A 15,684-nucleotide genomic window follows, 5' to 3' on the forward strand; every position below is an offset into this window, starting at 1 on the left:
CTGCATAGTTGGCTGCATAGCTCATCAGTGTCCTGGAGAAATGAAGAAAGTGTTTCCAGAAGAATAGAGAGATCAACTGCTAAGAGGTCATATGAAATGAGGACTGAGAAGTGAGTTCTACAGGAGCAACCTAGGTGGGTGGGATGAAAGGATGTTTAAGAGATCATGTGAGGAGAGAAGTGTAGGCAGAAGTATTATGCTACTCTGAGTCACCGTGTAACGGGAAAAACGAGGTGGTAAGTTTTCGTGAAAAAACAATGGGAAAAACAGCATCACATTTGCTGAGAGGAATCCAGCTGAGAGAAAGCTGTCTTCAGGAGACACAAGAGCTTGTGGAGCCACGTCCCTCAGCCAGTGGAGAGGTCTGTTCTCGGAGCGCAGGATGTGGCTGAATAAAGTGGGTGGGTCTGTGCCAAGTCTCTTCTGATTGCTTTTGTCATTGAAGAGGAAAGATCATCACCTGGGCGTCAAGATGGGAGAGCAGGTTTGAGGAGTCATCTAAGAGAAGAGAAGCAGGAACGACTAAAGGAAAATAGTACTGTTTATGACCTTGTATGTATACAGTACATTTCTGTTGAAACTAGATATCTTGGAGGGCAAATATCTCCGATACTAACTTTTGGAAAAAGTAGAATTCAACTCATAGGTAGGTATCAAGAATAAAGTACATGATTTAAACCAAATAATCCTACTGTAATTCAAACTAGGGAAGCCCTTAGGATAATTCTGAGTGTATCCTTCAAAAAAGTCTAAATTATTAACCCTTTATTACAGTATCACTCAAGGAGAACTGAAACCTGTAACCTTAAATATCACTACACCCTATAGCAAAGTATTAGGCTTATGATTTGTAGTACCTTAGACCTGACTTGAATTTTTAATTAAATTTTATCTTTTAGTTGGCAATCATATGTTAAGAAAACAATGTTTTTTAATTTCCCTTTGACAACTAATTTGTAATTTACTACTTACATAATATGTTTTAGAAATGTAAATAAAATAGCTACAAATACAGACTTCAATGGGGGCTTAGATACCAACTAGTCTCAAAAGGTAAAGACAAGGGTCTGGCACAGTAGCCTAGAGGCTAAAGTCCTCACTTTGCCCTGGGATCCCAAATGGATGCCAGTTCTAATCCCGGTGGCTCTGCTTCCCATCCAGCTCCCTGCTTGTGGCCTAGGAAAGTAGTCAAAGATGGCCCAAAGTCTTGGGACCTGCACCCGCATGGGAGACCCAAAAGAAGCTCCTGGCTCCTGGCTTCAGATTGGCTTAGCACCGGCCGTTGTGGCTGCATGGGGAGTGAATCATCGGACGAAGATCTTCCTCTCTGTCTCTCCTCCTCTCTGTATATCTGACTCTGCAATAAAAATAAAATAAATCTTAAAAAAACAAATAAGCAAAACCCCAAAAAGTAAAGGCATGGAATCAATTAGAGATTAAAGATGTCTCAAGGAAAACCCTAGAGCATTTATGATTCTACATAAACTTTCCTGGAGTTACTTTCCATTGATGTTATTTTCTTGATGAAAGTTAACATACTGCCATGTAACAACATAGTAAACTAAGTTTCAAATTAAATCAGAAAGAATATATAGACTTTATTAAAGCAAACATTTCCATACCCATACAGGTCTCTTTGAAACAAATAAATGTCCCCAAAACTTTGTGCAACAATGATAAAAAGTAAAAATCAGCAAAACCATAAATGAACACATTTGAGCACATTAACTGATAAGTCTCTTATATTTTTAAAGCATGACCTAATTACATTATTTTCCTGATTATACTATGTGAAAACCACAATGCAGATAGTATGTACTCCCAAAGGAAACAAATATACTTGATCTAATATTTTGTAATCTCTTTTAATGTCACATATACATTTTACTGAAAAATAATTTTAAATGTTAGAAGAAACAGGATGAAAAAGTAGACATTAGGAATGACTAGGTTAACAGTATTGTCAAGCAGGGACATGGAAAATAATTGAATATAAGGACATAATGTAAAGCAAAACATTATCAAAATTCACAGATACTCTGAAATGAATAAAAGATGACAAGATCACAAAGTAGTGACAATAATTTCCAAGAAATAACAGATACTGAAATGCCATGGAGAAAATGAACAGAACTATTCCCTGAAGAGGTGGGGATAAAAGATTAGCCTACCACTTTCTTCAAATCAAAGTTAGAATCTCTTGGCAGATATTAAGCACCATTAGTACATGCATCTCACATTACTGAATGAAGTAGTTAATGTTTTAGAAAACTATTTCAACGGTGAAAATGACGTTGGAATTAGAAGCATGTTCTGCTGAGACACTAGGTAGTTGACACTTTCCCGAACTAGAAAAAAATCACATAAAAATGGAAACAGAGTTAGTGATCAAATCAAAGTTATTCTAAAAAGAATTCATGCTGAGTGAGACAACTTACCAGCTGCCACAACTCTGGGGTCTTCATGGGACTGATGTCTCCCAGCAGCACGGCTGTCCGTGCTTTCGTTCTGCCAAAGAACATGAACTCAAGAAACAAACCACAGGTTGATGATAAATAATATGCATAAACACATAGAAAATACAGGAAAATGAACCAGAAATGGTCTCTGCTTCTTGTCATCAAAATAGTGATGTAGAAATAAAAAGTTAAGTCAGACATGTTAGTTTTACACAGGTTTAGTTTCCCTAAATAAAAATTTTGGGGACCAGAGGTGTTTCAGAATTTTTTTTTTTTATTTTGGCATATTTGCACAGATCCTATTAAATCATTTTTAATCTGGAGATTTGAAACACAGCATTTTCAATTTCAGATTTACAAATTAGGGATGTTTAACTTGAATTTAGAATATATTTTAGATGATAATTTTTACATATATGAGATATCAGAAAAGTCTGATTTTGGAGAGATGCTTATAAATTAATTAATGAGAATCAGAAGGTTGAAGGAGGGAAGTAGATCAATACATGTAATGGTACAATTAAGACTAGAACTATATTTTATGATTTCTTGTTACATATTTATTTTAAAATGTTATAAAATTTAGTGTTTGCTATAGGAAATTTACATAATAAAATTTAAAATGCCATAATCTTATATAAATAGAAGTATAAATAAATCTATTAATACAAGGTATATTTCTCTAAATGAGTAAACCAAATTAAAGGCCTTAAATGTGTATTAAATTTAGTCATAGATTTTTAAAAGTCAATAATATGAACATTTTGTAGATCAAATATATTGTCTTAATGGCAATATGAATTCCTACGTATGTGACAAGTTTTCAAAAATTAAAATATAAATTCCTACACATAAGACAATTTTCTATTTGAAAGGCAGAGTTACAGAAAAATAAGGAGAACCAGAGTGAGAACAAGCCAGGGAGATTGTTCATGTGCTGCTTTACTCCTACAGTGGCTTAACAGCCAACACTGGGCCAGACAGAAGCCAGTAACCTGTGACTCCAGCCAGGTCTCCCATCTTGGTGTCAGGGGCCCACACATTTGGACCATCTATTGCTGCTTTCCTAGGCGCATTTGCAAAACACTGGATCGTAAGTGGAGTAGCTAGGACTCCAACTGGAGCTCATGTGATACTGGCACCGCAGGCTGAAGTGGCTTCAGTTGGTGCCAGTTCCAAACAGAACAACTTTTTACCAAACCTCTAATTGTTAGTAGTTTTGAATATTGCAATGTTTTACAAAATACTGAAATATATATTATTTTATATATTTATCTAGAAGTTTTTTGGTAAGCAAAATTTATGGAGGGTAGGTATTTGGCATAACAGTAATTTGCTGTTGGACATATGCACTGCACACTGCAGAGTCTGGGCTCCAGTCTTGGCTCCCTTCCCAATTCAGGTTCTTGATAACGTGAATGCTAGGAGGCAGGAGGGGATGGCTGAAGTAGTTGGGTAACTGTCATCCATATGGGAGACTCAGAATGAATTCTTGGCTCTCAGCTTTGACCTGGACAGTTCCTGGCCATTGAGGACCTTTGGGAAGCAAGCCAGTGAATGAGATGTACCTGTCTGCCTCAATCTCTCTATCTCCTTGCTTTTCCAATAAATAAATAATAATAATTTCAAAATGTACTATACTAGCTGTACAGATTTTTGGAAAATGTAGATAAAGGTAATGGTAAAATAGCAGTTTTAGTCCTATCATCCCTAAATATTTTAGCACATCCCTTCCATATTTTTATACAATAACATATTTATGTAAGTTTATAATGCATAAGTATATGTGTTATATAAATTGGCACCATCATGCTGTTTTCATTATCTCCTCTTGTAATCAAAGCTGACATAAACTTAGAGTAGCTATATACCTATAATAATAACAATCTTAACAATTACTCCTAATATTTATTGTATTTATTGTAGTGCTTATTGTTTGCTAGGCCAGGTTTTTCAATCTTATGTATTAGCTCAGTTAATAATCTAGGTAAGAGGTAATTATTAGTATCATTTTATGGGTGAGGAAACTATGGCACAGTGAGATAAGTAATTTAACCAGTGGCACAAAATTATGAACTGAGTTGGGATTCAATCCAGTCAATTTAGATCAGACCTAGTCATACAATGAACAATGTAAGTCAATACTTAATATTAACTCCTAGAATTTAAGTTGACAGAACCAAAGAGTGTCTATTATACACACTGATATGCCTACACAGATACAGTATACATTATACTCTGTCCTCTAGAAATGCTGTATCACTGTATACCCAATATACAGCCATCCTTCTACTATGCTGAGGATGAATTTTAGATTAAGCAAGTCTATACAAAAGTTTTCAGTAATTTTTCTTTTAAAAGTTATATACATTCAAGTATACATTTTTAGAAGGATAAAAATAATTTGAAATATTTTAATTTTATAATTCAAAAATGACTACTATATGTTTTAAATCCTTTCAAATTTTTTTGTGCATATCTAAACATAACTACAAAACACATTCATGTATATGTCCCAGAAGAAATGCTGGCCAAGATAATTTTTAAAATAAAGTCTTTATTTGCTTTGCCACAATTTTAAAAAGAAAAATTGTGCCAATATGAACTTCATTGAGTAACTGGGTATTTATCTTTTTAAATTTTTCCCTGATCTAAAGGTCTATCTATGTAAATATGCCTTTGATGATTGGAAAATGGTGTATTATTGTTTTAATCTGTATCTCGAATTTATTTAAAATTTGTATTTGTGTAATTTTATACAAAAGATGGTTATACAACTGGATGGTTCAGCCCTCCAAAGCCTGGGGGCAGGAAAATCAATCCAGTTGTCCCATGTTATAGCCATCAATGTATCTATTTCTCCATAATTTTTTTTTTTGCTTTTGAATCTCATTTATAGTGACTGGAGCATAAGAAAGTTTAAGCTTTTGTATTATTCTAAAAAACATCACTTGATGTCTACTCCCCATCCTTCCTCCTTTCCATTTCTTTCTCTCTCCTCTAGTTTTGTTGGTGGTGGTGGTGGTTGTTGTTTGTTCATTTGTTTTGTTAATACAGCTTCAAGACTCACCCCAGTGGCCCTCCTACTTGGTCATGGACTAGTGGGAGAGGGAGGCACAGACAGAGTACCTTGGCAGCTGAGTTGCACATTAGTGGATTTCAACTTCCATCACCACTGCTGTTTATATAACCCAACACCTCTTCTGGGGTCTGATAGTGTTGGCACTGAGTAGCTTTGCCTGGTGGCTTCATTCATCCCCACAACACAAGTTCTGCTTACCAAAAGTGGCCCACTAGGTATACATGCACATTACAAGTCCTGCTTCATGCCAGAGAGCTGGGCTTCTAACATACTTAAAGTTTGAGAACAGGCTGAAATTATTTTGGCCTCAAGACTTTTAACTATTTGTTTCACTAGATAAAGCTGTGGCTTGAGAGAACACTAGCTATCTGGAGAGAATCAGCCTCTGCATGGTTCTATCAGTCTTTCACCACTGTACCCAAAGCAGCCATCTGGCTAACTGGCACATCAGGATCTGTGTGGACTTTGATCAGAGTTACTTTGGCTTCACCCTGCAGTGGCATAATTCGCCACTTTTCAGGTCCTAACAAGTGCTCTTGTGTTCTAGCTCCCTGGTGGGCTACAGTTTTCCTTCTAGTTTGGGCTTAGAAGTACAGCCTTTGTCCATAAACTCATCAAGAATTTCCTAATTCTAAAATCTTTACATTAACTATAATCCATTTACATCTTATTTTAGTATATAATATGAAATAAACAGTAATTTTCATAATTTTCTCTTTATATTTTGTCATTTGAAAATAATATTTCAAAAAAATAAAAAATTTAAAAATTACTTGAATTTATGGGTAAAGATCAGGACCTCAGGTTTTAAAAGATTAGACATCCATTAAACATTCAAGTTGGGAAGCTGAGGAGTTAACTATGTAAAACAAGTCTTTTAAATATTGTATTACCTATTGAGTCATTTTTCATGTAAACATTATACAGATTTTTTTTAGAGCTTCTTGCAACAATTTTTTACTGTTAAATTGTTAGGAAGTCATATCAACCATGCATATGCATTGCTCCCACTGTGTTTATATTTAATAATATGTGTGTCTTTGTATTCTGATGGTCATTCAGATATGAATAACAGTATTATCTCAAACTAACAGGAAATAGATAATTTTCTTGCTGGGATTGTCCAGGTTTTAGCATTTGTAAAAACTGTACTCCACTTTGGTTTGGAAATAGTTTCTCTGTACAAATAAGGTGATTTTCTAAAAAAAATAAAAAATATACATTTAGAGGGGAAAAAAGTAAAAAGAATATTTTCTTAAGGATTCCTCCAGTTTCTAAAGTTTATTACTTTGACGTACCATGAAAAAAATCAATTCAGCGTAAGAAAGGATAGAAGAGATTGACAGTTTAAAAAATTCTAAGATGTAAACCTATTTTTACCCTCTTTACAATTATAGAAACTAATAAAATGTCATTAAAATAGACACCATAATGAAAAAGAAAGACAAATTGACCCAAGGAACTTAGACTTCTATTCATTTTGATTTCATAGAAGAAATAGATAACCTTACCTCTGTTGAGTGCTCCATACTCTGTGTGGAAAACACCTACTAGTTTTGTGTATCCCAAAGCAACATGGGCATTAACTGCCCTTTTAAACGCATCACCCCACAGAGCTGGGCCACCTGGTTTCATCTGAAAAGTAGCCAATTCATAGACTCCTAGAATAGGGAGCAGAACAGTCATATTACAGAAGGCATTCAAGCCATTTTCATAAAGGATTTATTTCTTTGAAACACAGTCTTCACTGTTAGGCTAAATGTCCACCACTAAAACAGAATTTTTGAGCTGCTCAGGTCTATAAGAAATGACTAAGTATTGGGCCCTACACAATGGCCCAATGGCTAAATTCTTGCCTGGAATGCGCTGGGATCCCATATGGGTGCCAGTATGTGTCCTGGATGCTCCACTTCCCTTCCAGCTCCCTACTTGTGGCATGGGAAAGGAGCAGAGGATGGCTCAAAGTCAAGGGACCTGCACCCTCATAAGAAAGCCAGAAGAAGCTCCTGGCTCCTAGCTCTGGTTGTTTTGGGCCACTTGGGGATTGAACCGGTATACTTAAGATCTTTCTCTCTTGTCTCTCCTTCTCTGTAAATCTGCCTTTCCAATAAAAACAAATACATCTTTTTTTAAAAGAAATTAATAAATATTTTCTGATGTACATTTCCCTCTTTTTTAAAATTTTGTGAGGAAATAATTTTTATCTGCATAATTCTCCCCATGAGATTCCATTTTCAACAGGAGCAGCAAGAAGACTGAACTCATATTTGAACTTTTGGCAAAAAATAAAAAATCCTGAAGGAGAGGGTTTTATTGCTCTTAAATATATATGCAAATGCATGAAAAGCTTTTTACCTATGTTTAGAGTACTGGGTATAAGACAAAAAAGAGACAAGTAGATTACATGAGAAAGAGTAAATGCAAAGTTACTAAACAATTATGATTTGATTTTGACAAAAAGGACAATTATTTATATTGTTCTAAGAAGGGAGAGCAGATGTGAGTAGATAAGGATTCAAATAAAACTTCTAAATCTAAAATATACTACAAAGTGAAGAATAAGGAAGAAAGAACATCTAAATCAGCTTAGCCTTTTCTAATCTGACCTTTGTTTAAAACTGGATTGAGGTAATGGTTTCTTTAAGGCAGCAAGAAGTAAAACTGGCAAGAAGGTCTTAAGGAAATATTTTCAAACTGAGAAACAAGAAAGAAGACACAAACATCAGTCTACAGTAATGTAACTTGGCAGTTTTGGTTAATTATCCCCAGTCAATTTTATAAGCAAAGATGTACCTGGTGATTTAAGATTAGCTATACTTTGTGGAAAACACTTTTACATGCAAATACTTACATTACTTCAAAATTACACCAAAATGTAGATCCTGTCCCTCACCTACCCACAAGCTGTTGGCTTCCTGTGTGCAAACTCTCAACCTAAACTGAGCAGGTATACGTTCTACAGCAAAGCTCTCAACTGGAAGAAAATACATTACTATTTAACCCATACTTCTTTTTTTTTTTAAAGATTTATTTTTATTACAAAGTCAGATATACAGAGAGGAGGAGAGACAGAGAGGAAGATCTTCCGTCCGATGATTCACTCCCCAAGTGAGCCACAACGGGCCGGTACGCGCCGATCCGATGCCAGGAACCAGGAACCTCTTCCAGGTCTCCCACATGGGTGCAGGATCCCAATGCATTGGGCCGTCCTCAACTGCTTTCCCAGGCCACAAGCAGGGAGCTGGATGGGAAGTGGAGCTGCCGGGATTAGAACCGGTGCCCATATGGGATCCCGGGGCGTTCAAGGCGAGGACTTTAGCCACTAGGCCATGCCACCGGGCCTGAACCCTTACTTCTTTTAAAGGATAGGACTTTCAATTTAGTTTTATTACTATAATTACAATATTCCTATAAAGAAATAGGACTAATTTCACTTTTTTTCCCCAAAGGAACTTTGGTCTCTGCAGCTTAAGGGTTTAAATACCACATTTATCAACCCTCAAACTACACAAATACTTACCTTCTTTTGGAGGTTTTTCTAGTTTACACCATGGTACCAGATAAGTAATTTCACTCTCTTGTTTTTCCAGGAGAGGCAAATTTGGAATGAGGAATTGTTCTTGCCATTCTTTATCTTTGGCCAATGCTTTCCGGACTTCAGTTCGATGAGCAAAGTTATCTATGGGAGGGAAGAATTAAGAAAAATTAACAATTTTTAAAAATTTAAAAATCACCGTACTTTACTGGATTTCACTCAGATACATATATGTTCATGGACAACATACAGAAACACTGTGTTGTTTTTCAAGATATTAACATCAGCATAAACAGCGTCATGTTGTTGTCTAAATGGAAATAGAAATGCAACTAATTATAACATCATACAATGAGTTTGATAGGCTCTAACACTTAGTACACAGTGGTGTGAATTAGGCAAATTACTGACTTTGCCTCAGTTTCTGGCCTGTGAGGAGGAGATAATATAATATGGTCTACACTGTTGCAAGGATTAAATGAATTGATATATAAAAAAGAGCTTCAAGTTCTTGTTAGCATCCGGTATATGTGGACTATTCTCAATAATTTGAGGTATTTAACTGACAGTGCTTTTGAAAAAAATAGTGCTGATTTTCTTACTTGTCATACATTCATTTTCCCCAGCACTTTTTTTCTTCTGAGCTACCTAAATAGGTGTGTGTGTGTGTGTGTGTGTGTGTGTGTGTACATGTTACCAATTAATGGGCCTTTTACCATTGGGATCTCCTAAGTTTCATGATACAAGTTTTTTTTTTTTATGGTAGATGCTGTGGGTAGGGAATAACACCTATGTTATGGCTTAAGTCATGTATACCAGGAATTTATTATTTTTAATGGGTTATGATTTACTTTTACCATAGCTAATGCACAAATTGTTTTAATGAGGTTTGTGCCATTACTAGAGGGAAAAATCCTAAAATAAGTCCAGGTCAGCAATAGAATGATCACTTTCATGTTGAAATGCTTTAAGAATATTAACTTGGGCACAGAGGACCAAAAACGAAATGAAATAACTCACAGCTTGTGTATATAATCAGCTCCTTATGTGGACACTGGAGGAGTAACCATTATGGGGATTCTTGCAAACCTTTTTTCCTCTGCTAAACCAGGGGTGGGTAACCTTCAGTACAGGTAGGATTATTTCTGGTTCTTTTTTCTTAGCTTTGCTAGAGTAGCATTATAGGGAACTCCCTGAAACTCTTGAGGGGAAAAAAATGAGTAAGAAGTAGTTTCTAGAGACTGGAAATTTAGCCTAATAGTTGAACTTACAGCCCATATGGAGTGCTTTGGTTCATTTCCTAGCACTGGCTTCTCTTGAGCTGCTTGCCCATGTAGATAGACCCTGGGATGCAGTGGTGTTGGCTCAGGTAATGAGGTTATTGCCTTCCATGTGGGAGTCTTGGATTACATTCTCTGCTTCTGGCTCTGGCTTTGCCTCACTCCAACACTTAGGAAGTAACCAATGGACAGGAACTTTCTACCTTACTTTTGTCCTCCATCTGGCTCTCAAATATAAGAACAAATGTGTTGTCTTAAACCTAGCAGGATTATTGAATCTCAGTGTTGGGTAGGGCTTAAAAGTTGACTACTATCCCCTTTAAAACTTTGTATTTCCGAAAGTCCTAGCATGCTTAAATTATTTCTATCAACACAACTATATCCAGCTCCGGTTTTAATAAGACAAATGGTTACTGCTTTGAAATTTTTAAAAACCATTTTTACAATAAGTGATTCTAAAAAAATTTTTAAAGATTCTTTCTCTTTTTTTAAGTTTGAGAAGCAAAGAGACAAATATTTTACATACGTTGGTTCACTCAACAAATGTCAGCACAAGACCCCTACATTTTCCCATTTATATTAATCTAAGAGCTCTTTAGAGCAAGGAGTTTTCAGAGGTGTAACTCTGGGAAGACTAGTAATTGAATTAATTTTGGTAGTGCAATGTTTTATACAAGTTTTACTTAATCTTCATATAACCACAATAATGTAGATCTAAGAAGTAGGTCTCCTACAACACGTAAGAGAATGAAAATCAGTACTAAATATTTAAGCTGGATGATTCATACCATACTTCCAAATATGAAATACTTTATTTATTCTGCCACCAAATTCTACACTCCAAAAGCCAACCAATTCAGAGTGAGCTGTTCGAAGGTGAACATTTTTCTTCAAATTTTCCAGGAACTCATTCATCTTTGAGGACTTAAAATAATAGGTACGAAATTCATAGAATGTTCCATCCGTTTGTCTGGGACCTGTGGCAAAAGATGAACACACCTGAAGAAAGATAAGGTAAATTTAAATATTGTTGTGGAAAGTAGGGCTTATTATATCACAACCAAATCTGAGTGGAAACAAGAGACACTCAGGAAACTCACAAGCCTCGTGTGCTTGGCTGGCCAATTCTCTAGGCATGTGTTCATGTAGAAATGTCAATAAAGATAACTAAGTTCAATATGCTGAATATCCAGCTGCTGTTTTCTAGTAGATGTATTCCTAGTCCTGGTATAAGTTATCTTTAGTCACTTTTCCTTAAAAAGTTTTACTGTTCAGAGGACACGGGTCTTAATGATATTCCTTTACTCAAGAACTACATTTAAGATTCTTAAAAATTTACAAAAAAATCTCCATTATTTAGTCAGTATTCCATCTTTAGTCCATAGGATATGTGTTAAAATTATGCATGCAAGGTAACTTCATAAAATATGCACCTCTTTTGGAAGGTACAACAAAATACGTGTAGTAGTGGAAAACATCTTCTTAAAAACATGGAGATTACTATTGAGAGTTAAAATATTTTCTAAATTCAATGGAGTAAGCCACTGCTCAAAAAAAACAGGACTGGAATGTAACCAGTGTGTTAGAAAGCTATATCCCACCGCAGTGCACGAGTTAGATTTATCTAACGCACTACTGTAACCACAGACGTGATATGAAGTAGGGCATTTCATATTTTCAGTTACACCGAGTTCATGGCTGGGCAGAAGTCATGAGTACTTCACACACCCCTACCTCCAACTTAGCCAGCCATGACTTTGAATTCACTTGTAAAAGAACAGCTGGTAACTAAAAATTCAAAGCTCAGAACAAAATTATAAGAGAAAACGTCTTGCTCCTGTCCCCACCAGAGAATTAGATGGGTCAAGACTACATTAGCCACACTGCGTGAACAGCCAGCAGGTCCTCTTACTGTCCCCGGGGTAGCCTGTCCCTAGAACAGGTTCATACCAACTAGTTACACAGTTACTTTAGGGTCACGAGTCTGGAATTCACACTTGCACTATCTGTGTAATATTTTTCACCCACCCATGCGTACCCATCATTACCTGGGACTTGTGGGGCTGCACTGTGATTGGTCACTGCCCTCTGAAGCCCTACATAAGGCAGTGAAAGAGAGGGGTTCGGCGCTTTGGCCTCTTGAGTGCAGCTTCCAAGGTTGGGCTTTTCTCCCCTGCGCCTCCCTATTCTGTGGGTGGCCTCAGAAAACGGTGACAATCCTTTTCCCTGAGGACACCATGTATAAATCTTGCTTCATTACCCTCCTTTACTTTATGTTACATGGTTAGTTTGTTTCTCACCTTCGGAATAAACCTTACCACTTGTTTATGTTGTGTTGGTGCCTGTGCTTAAAATGCGTACTAAGTCAAAGGCAGGAACCTAACAAAACCCAGACCACAACAAGGTGACCCCTTTTCTACGCTGCCCGTTAAGAAAGCAGTAAAACCTACACCCGAGAAGGAAAAATAACCTCCGCATGAAGTTCATAGGACAGTTCAGTGGCCAACAGCTGTAGGTTGGATCAAAAACTCTTTTCGCAGCTTCGCCACCTATGGTTCAAAGGTCACGTTTGCTGGGATGAGCTGAACTCTGCCTTGCTAGCAGACCTAGAGACAGTGTTGTGCCAGATTTGGATATCCCCAGAAAAATCATCAAGTCTGAAGTCGGTGCTGAGGCATACAGGTGGTTTATTCAGGTTAGTCTAGGTCTCCCAGCCACCTCCCCCAGCCCAGCAGGGATGGGCGGGGGAGGGGCAGCCGCAGCGGATCCGCAGGGAGGACAAGAGAGCAGGAGAGAGCGAGCCAGCCAGAGTCAGAGACACCCCCCCCTTTAACAACCCAGCGTTCTTACACATTTTAGGCTATTAATTATACAGTCTTGATTAGGCTATTAATTATACAGCAGGCTTCTATTGGTGGATTTGAAGCAAGCAACTTTCAAAAAGTACAAATTGATGAACTATAGGGCGGTGGAACTTCTCAAACACCAGGTACCTCCTTCCTGAGGAGTGGTCTGCCTAGGTGACCTGCAGGGTGTCCTGCCGGGTGTCACGTAGACTGTCATGCCTGGAGTACACACAGCCCCCAGCCAAGCCGTTAAGGCAGAAAACACCTGGGTTCTTCAACAGGCGGCAGGGTGGGCGGGGCCTTCCTGCTCTGAGAGCCCACCAAACGCTAGCACCTTGCTGCAGTTCCTTTAGAAGGGGTAAGCCGAGTCAGCGACAAGCCCCTGTCCGTGGCTCATAAAGATACAAACGGACCCGAGGCCCTGGCCTCATTCCAGGCCCTGCGACCCTCAACAAGAGCAGTGCTCCCAGCAGGCCGCTTCAGGGCGCAGGACCCCCGCTGAGGGCTGAAGAGTCCTCTGTCCATGGTGCTTGCGAGCCAGCCCGGAGAAGACCCTGAGAGGCAGGTACACCCCTGGACACACGAGCCCGGGGTCGCTCCGGTCTCGGGACGCCGGGAGCCAGGTGGGGCCAGCGCTCGCGAGCCGGGGCGCATGCGCGGGCCTCCCGCCCTCTCCTCAGGTGTCCCCAAGAGCCGCGCCCTGGCGGCGAGTACCTGGGGCGTCAGCGTCCGCGCGGAGAACGCCTTCCTCAGGCTGCTTCGGAGCGCAAACATGGCCGGTGCTGGAGCGCCCAGAAAGGCCGCGAGCCACCAGCGCTATGGATTCCTGACTGGAAATGGGCGGCGACAAACCGAGCCAAACCGAGCCGTGGCGGGCGGAGGCTGGGCGTACCTCGGCGGGGTCAGCTCCACCTCCGGGTGCGGGAAGCGGGGTGGGCGGCTCAGTTCTGCTGGCGTCTTTGCTACCAGCTCAGACTCGGATTCTCGGTTTCCTCAGTTTAGCTCCAGATGTCAGAGGTGCTGTGAAGGTTAGCTGAACGCTGAGGTCGTTTCTGTTGGGCTTTCGGCACCCTCCACTCCGTGGACCCCAGTGCGCAGTGGCAGGGATAGCAGACGATGCGAGTGGAAGTCGTGTGTGTAGTGTGTGTGTGTATGTGTGTGTGTATGTGTGTGCTGTGGAGAAGGATGGCTGTGTGGACATGAGTGTGTGCAATGCCTAGTACTTGTAATTATAGAACGGTTTGCTAGCTTCACCTCTCTGTGTTCTTCGCGCCCTTCCTGGCATAGCCTTGGGAGGCTGCCACTAATGATTTTAGGTTAAGTTTTCCATAAGCTCGGAGGACTGGGGTTCCGAACCTGACAGGAGAACGTCAAAGTTAAAACTAACCTAGTTTGAAATCAGGCAGTTCTGTAAGACTTAACAACCAAAAATAGGGCTTACATCTAATCCGTTCAGATTCCAGTCTCCAGTATCACTTCATTTAGCATGTTTAAGTTGTTTCCCCCAAGTGCCTTGTGTCTGTTTTAGCCACATTCTGTCTGGTGTTTCATGACTTTTTGGCGAAAAGATGATACTTATTGACTTGGACGATGAGAATTTAGGTTCTGCTATATAGTTCCGCTAAAGTACATTTCCCTTTCTGCATCTATGATGTTTACATCAATTACTTGCTAGCATATTTTACACGATGAAGTTAGCATTATTCTTGCTAGTTGCATCAGTAGGACTAGGCAGTTATTAAAACAGGGTTATTAGATTCCCCGACCACCAGGAAAAGAATAGCTCAACCAAATATGCAAAAAGAATTTAGATGGCCTTTGTTTCCGGGAACCACAGCCACGGGCTTGCCTTCCCCATGCAGCAGACAGAGGTGAAGGTGGGCTGTAGAGCAGGAGCGCAGAAGAGACGGGAAGGGCCCTTGGCAGCTCTCCTTGACAAAGAAGCGAAACGGGGGTCGCCTCAGCCCTTATTTGGTGGGGGGATATGGGCAGTTTTTCAGGTCAGGTTTTGACAGTGAATATCTGGACAAATCGAGACTCTAAAGTGAACTATGTCAGCCCAACGGAGCTTGAAAGGATTTCTTCAACCTTGGAGCAACAAAATCAACAGCACTTCAGAGTTAGCAAAACCACTTAAGCAGTACCCTTGGAACATGTTCCACATAGGGGACCTTGGGATGACATAGTGTCACAAGACCTCTAAAAATTATATGAGTCTCTGGATTCCAAAGGTTTTTATGTATGTAGTAAATACGTTATAAGGAAAATAAATTATCTTGAGCTAGACTCGTCACACCATAAAAGCAAATTGTTGAAAAAAAAAACCCATCTTATCAACGTATTAAGTGTACATTAGAGCAAAGTAAATTTTGGATTAGCAATAACTAAATGGAGTTTGACACTGGATGTTATTTTTTATTAGCTAAAAGGTTGCAGGTCTTCCTAAAACCATATTTATTGCATACCATTATAACCAGAGGAA

General features: G+C 38.9%; 1 protein-coding gene across 1 annotated transcript; it reads right to left on the reverse strand.

Moving 5' to 3' along the window:
* Positions 1–1,846: 1,846 nt before the first annotated feature.
* On the reverse strand, positions 1,847–14,051 carry NIPSNAP3A (nipsnap homolog 3A). Its single transcript, XM_004580937.4, has 6 exons — positions 13,917–14,051; positions 11,145–11,355; positions 9,062–9,220; positions 7,053–7,202; positions 2,439–2,525; positions 1,847–2,348 (listed from the first exon to the last, which is right to left on the reverse strand). The coding sequence occupies exons 1-6, from the start codon at positions 13,974–13,976 to the stop codon at positions 2,272–2,274; spliced, it is 744 nt and encodes a 247-aa protein (XP_004580994.2). The 5' UTR covers positions 13,977–14,051; the 3' UTR covers positions 1,847–2,271.
* Positions 14,052–15,684: the final 1,633 nt, after the last annotated feature.

Source organism: Ochotona princeps, chromosome 14, assembly GCF_030435755.1.
Source record: "Ochotona princeps isolate mOchPri1 chromosome 14, mOchPri1.hap1, whole genome shotgun sequence".
Classification (NCBI taxonomy): Eukaryota; Metazoa; Chordata; class Mammalia; order Lagomorpha; family Ochotonidae; genus Ochotona; species Ochotona princeps.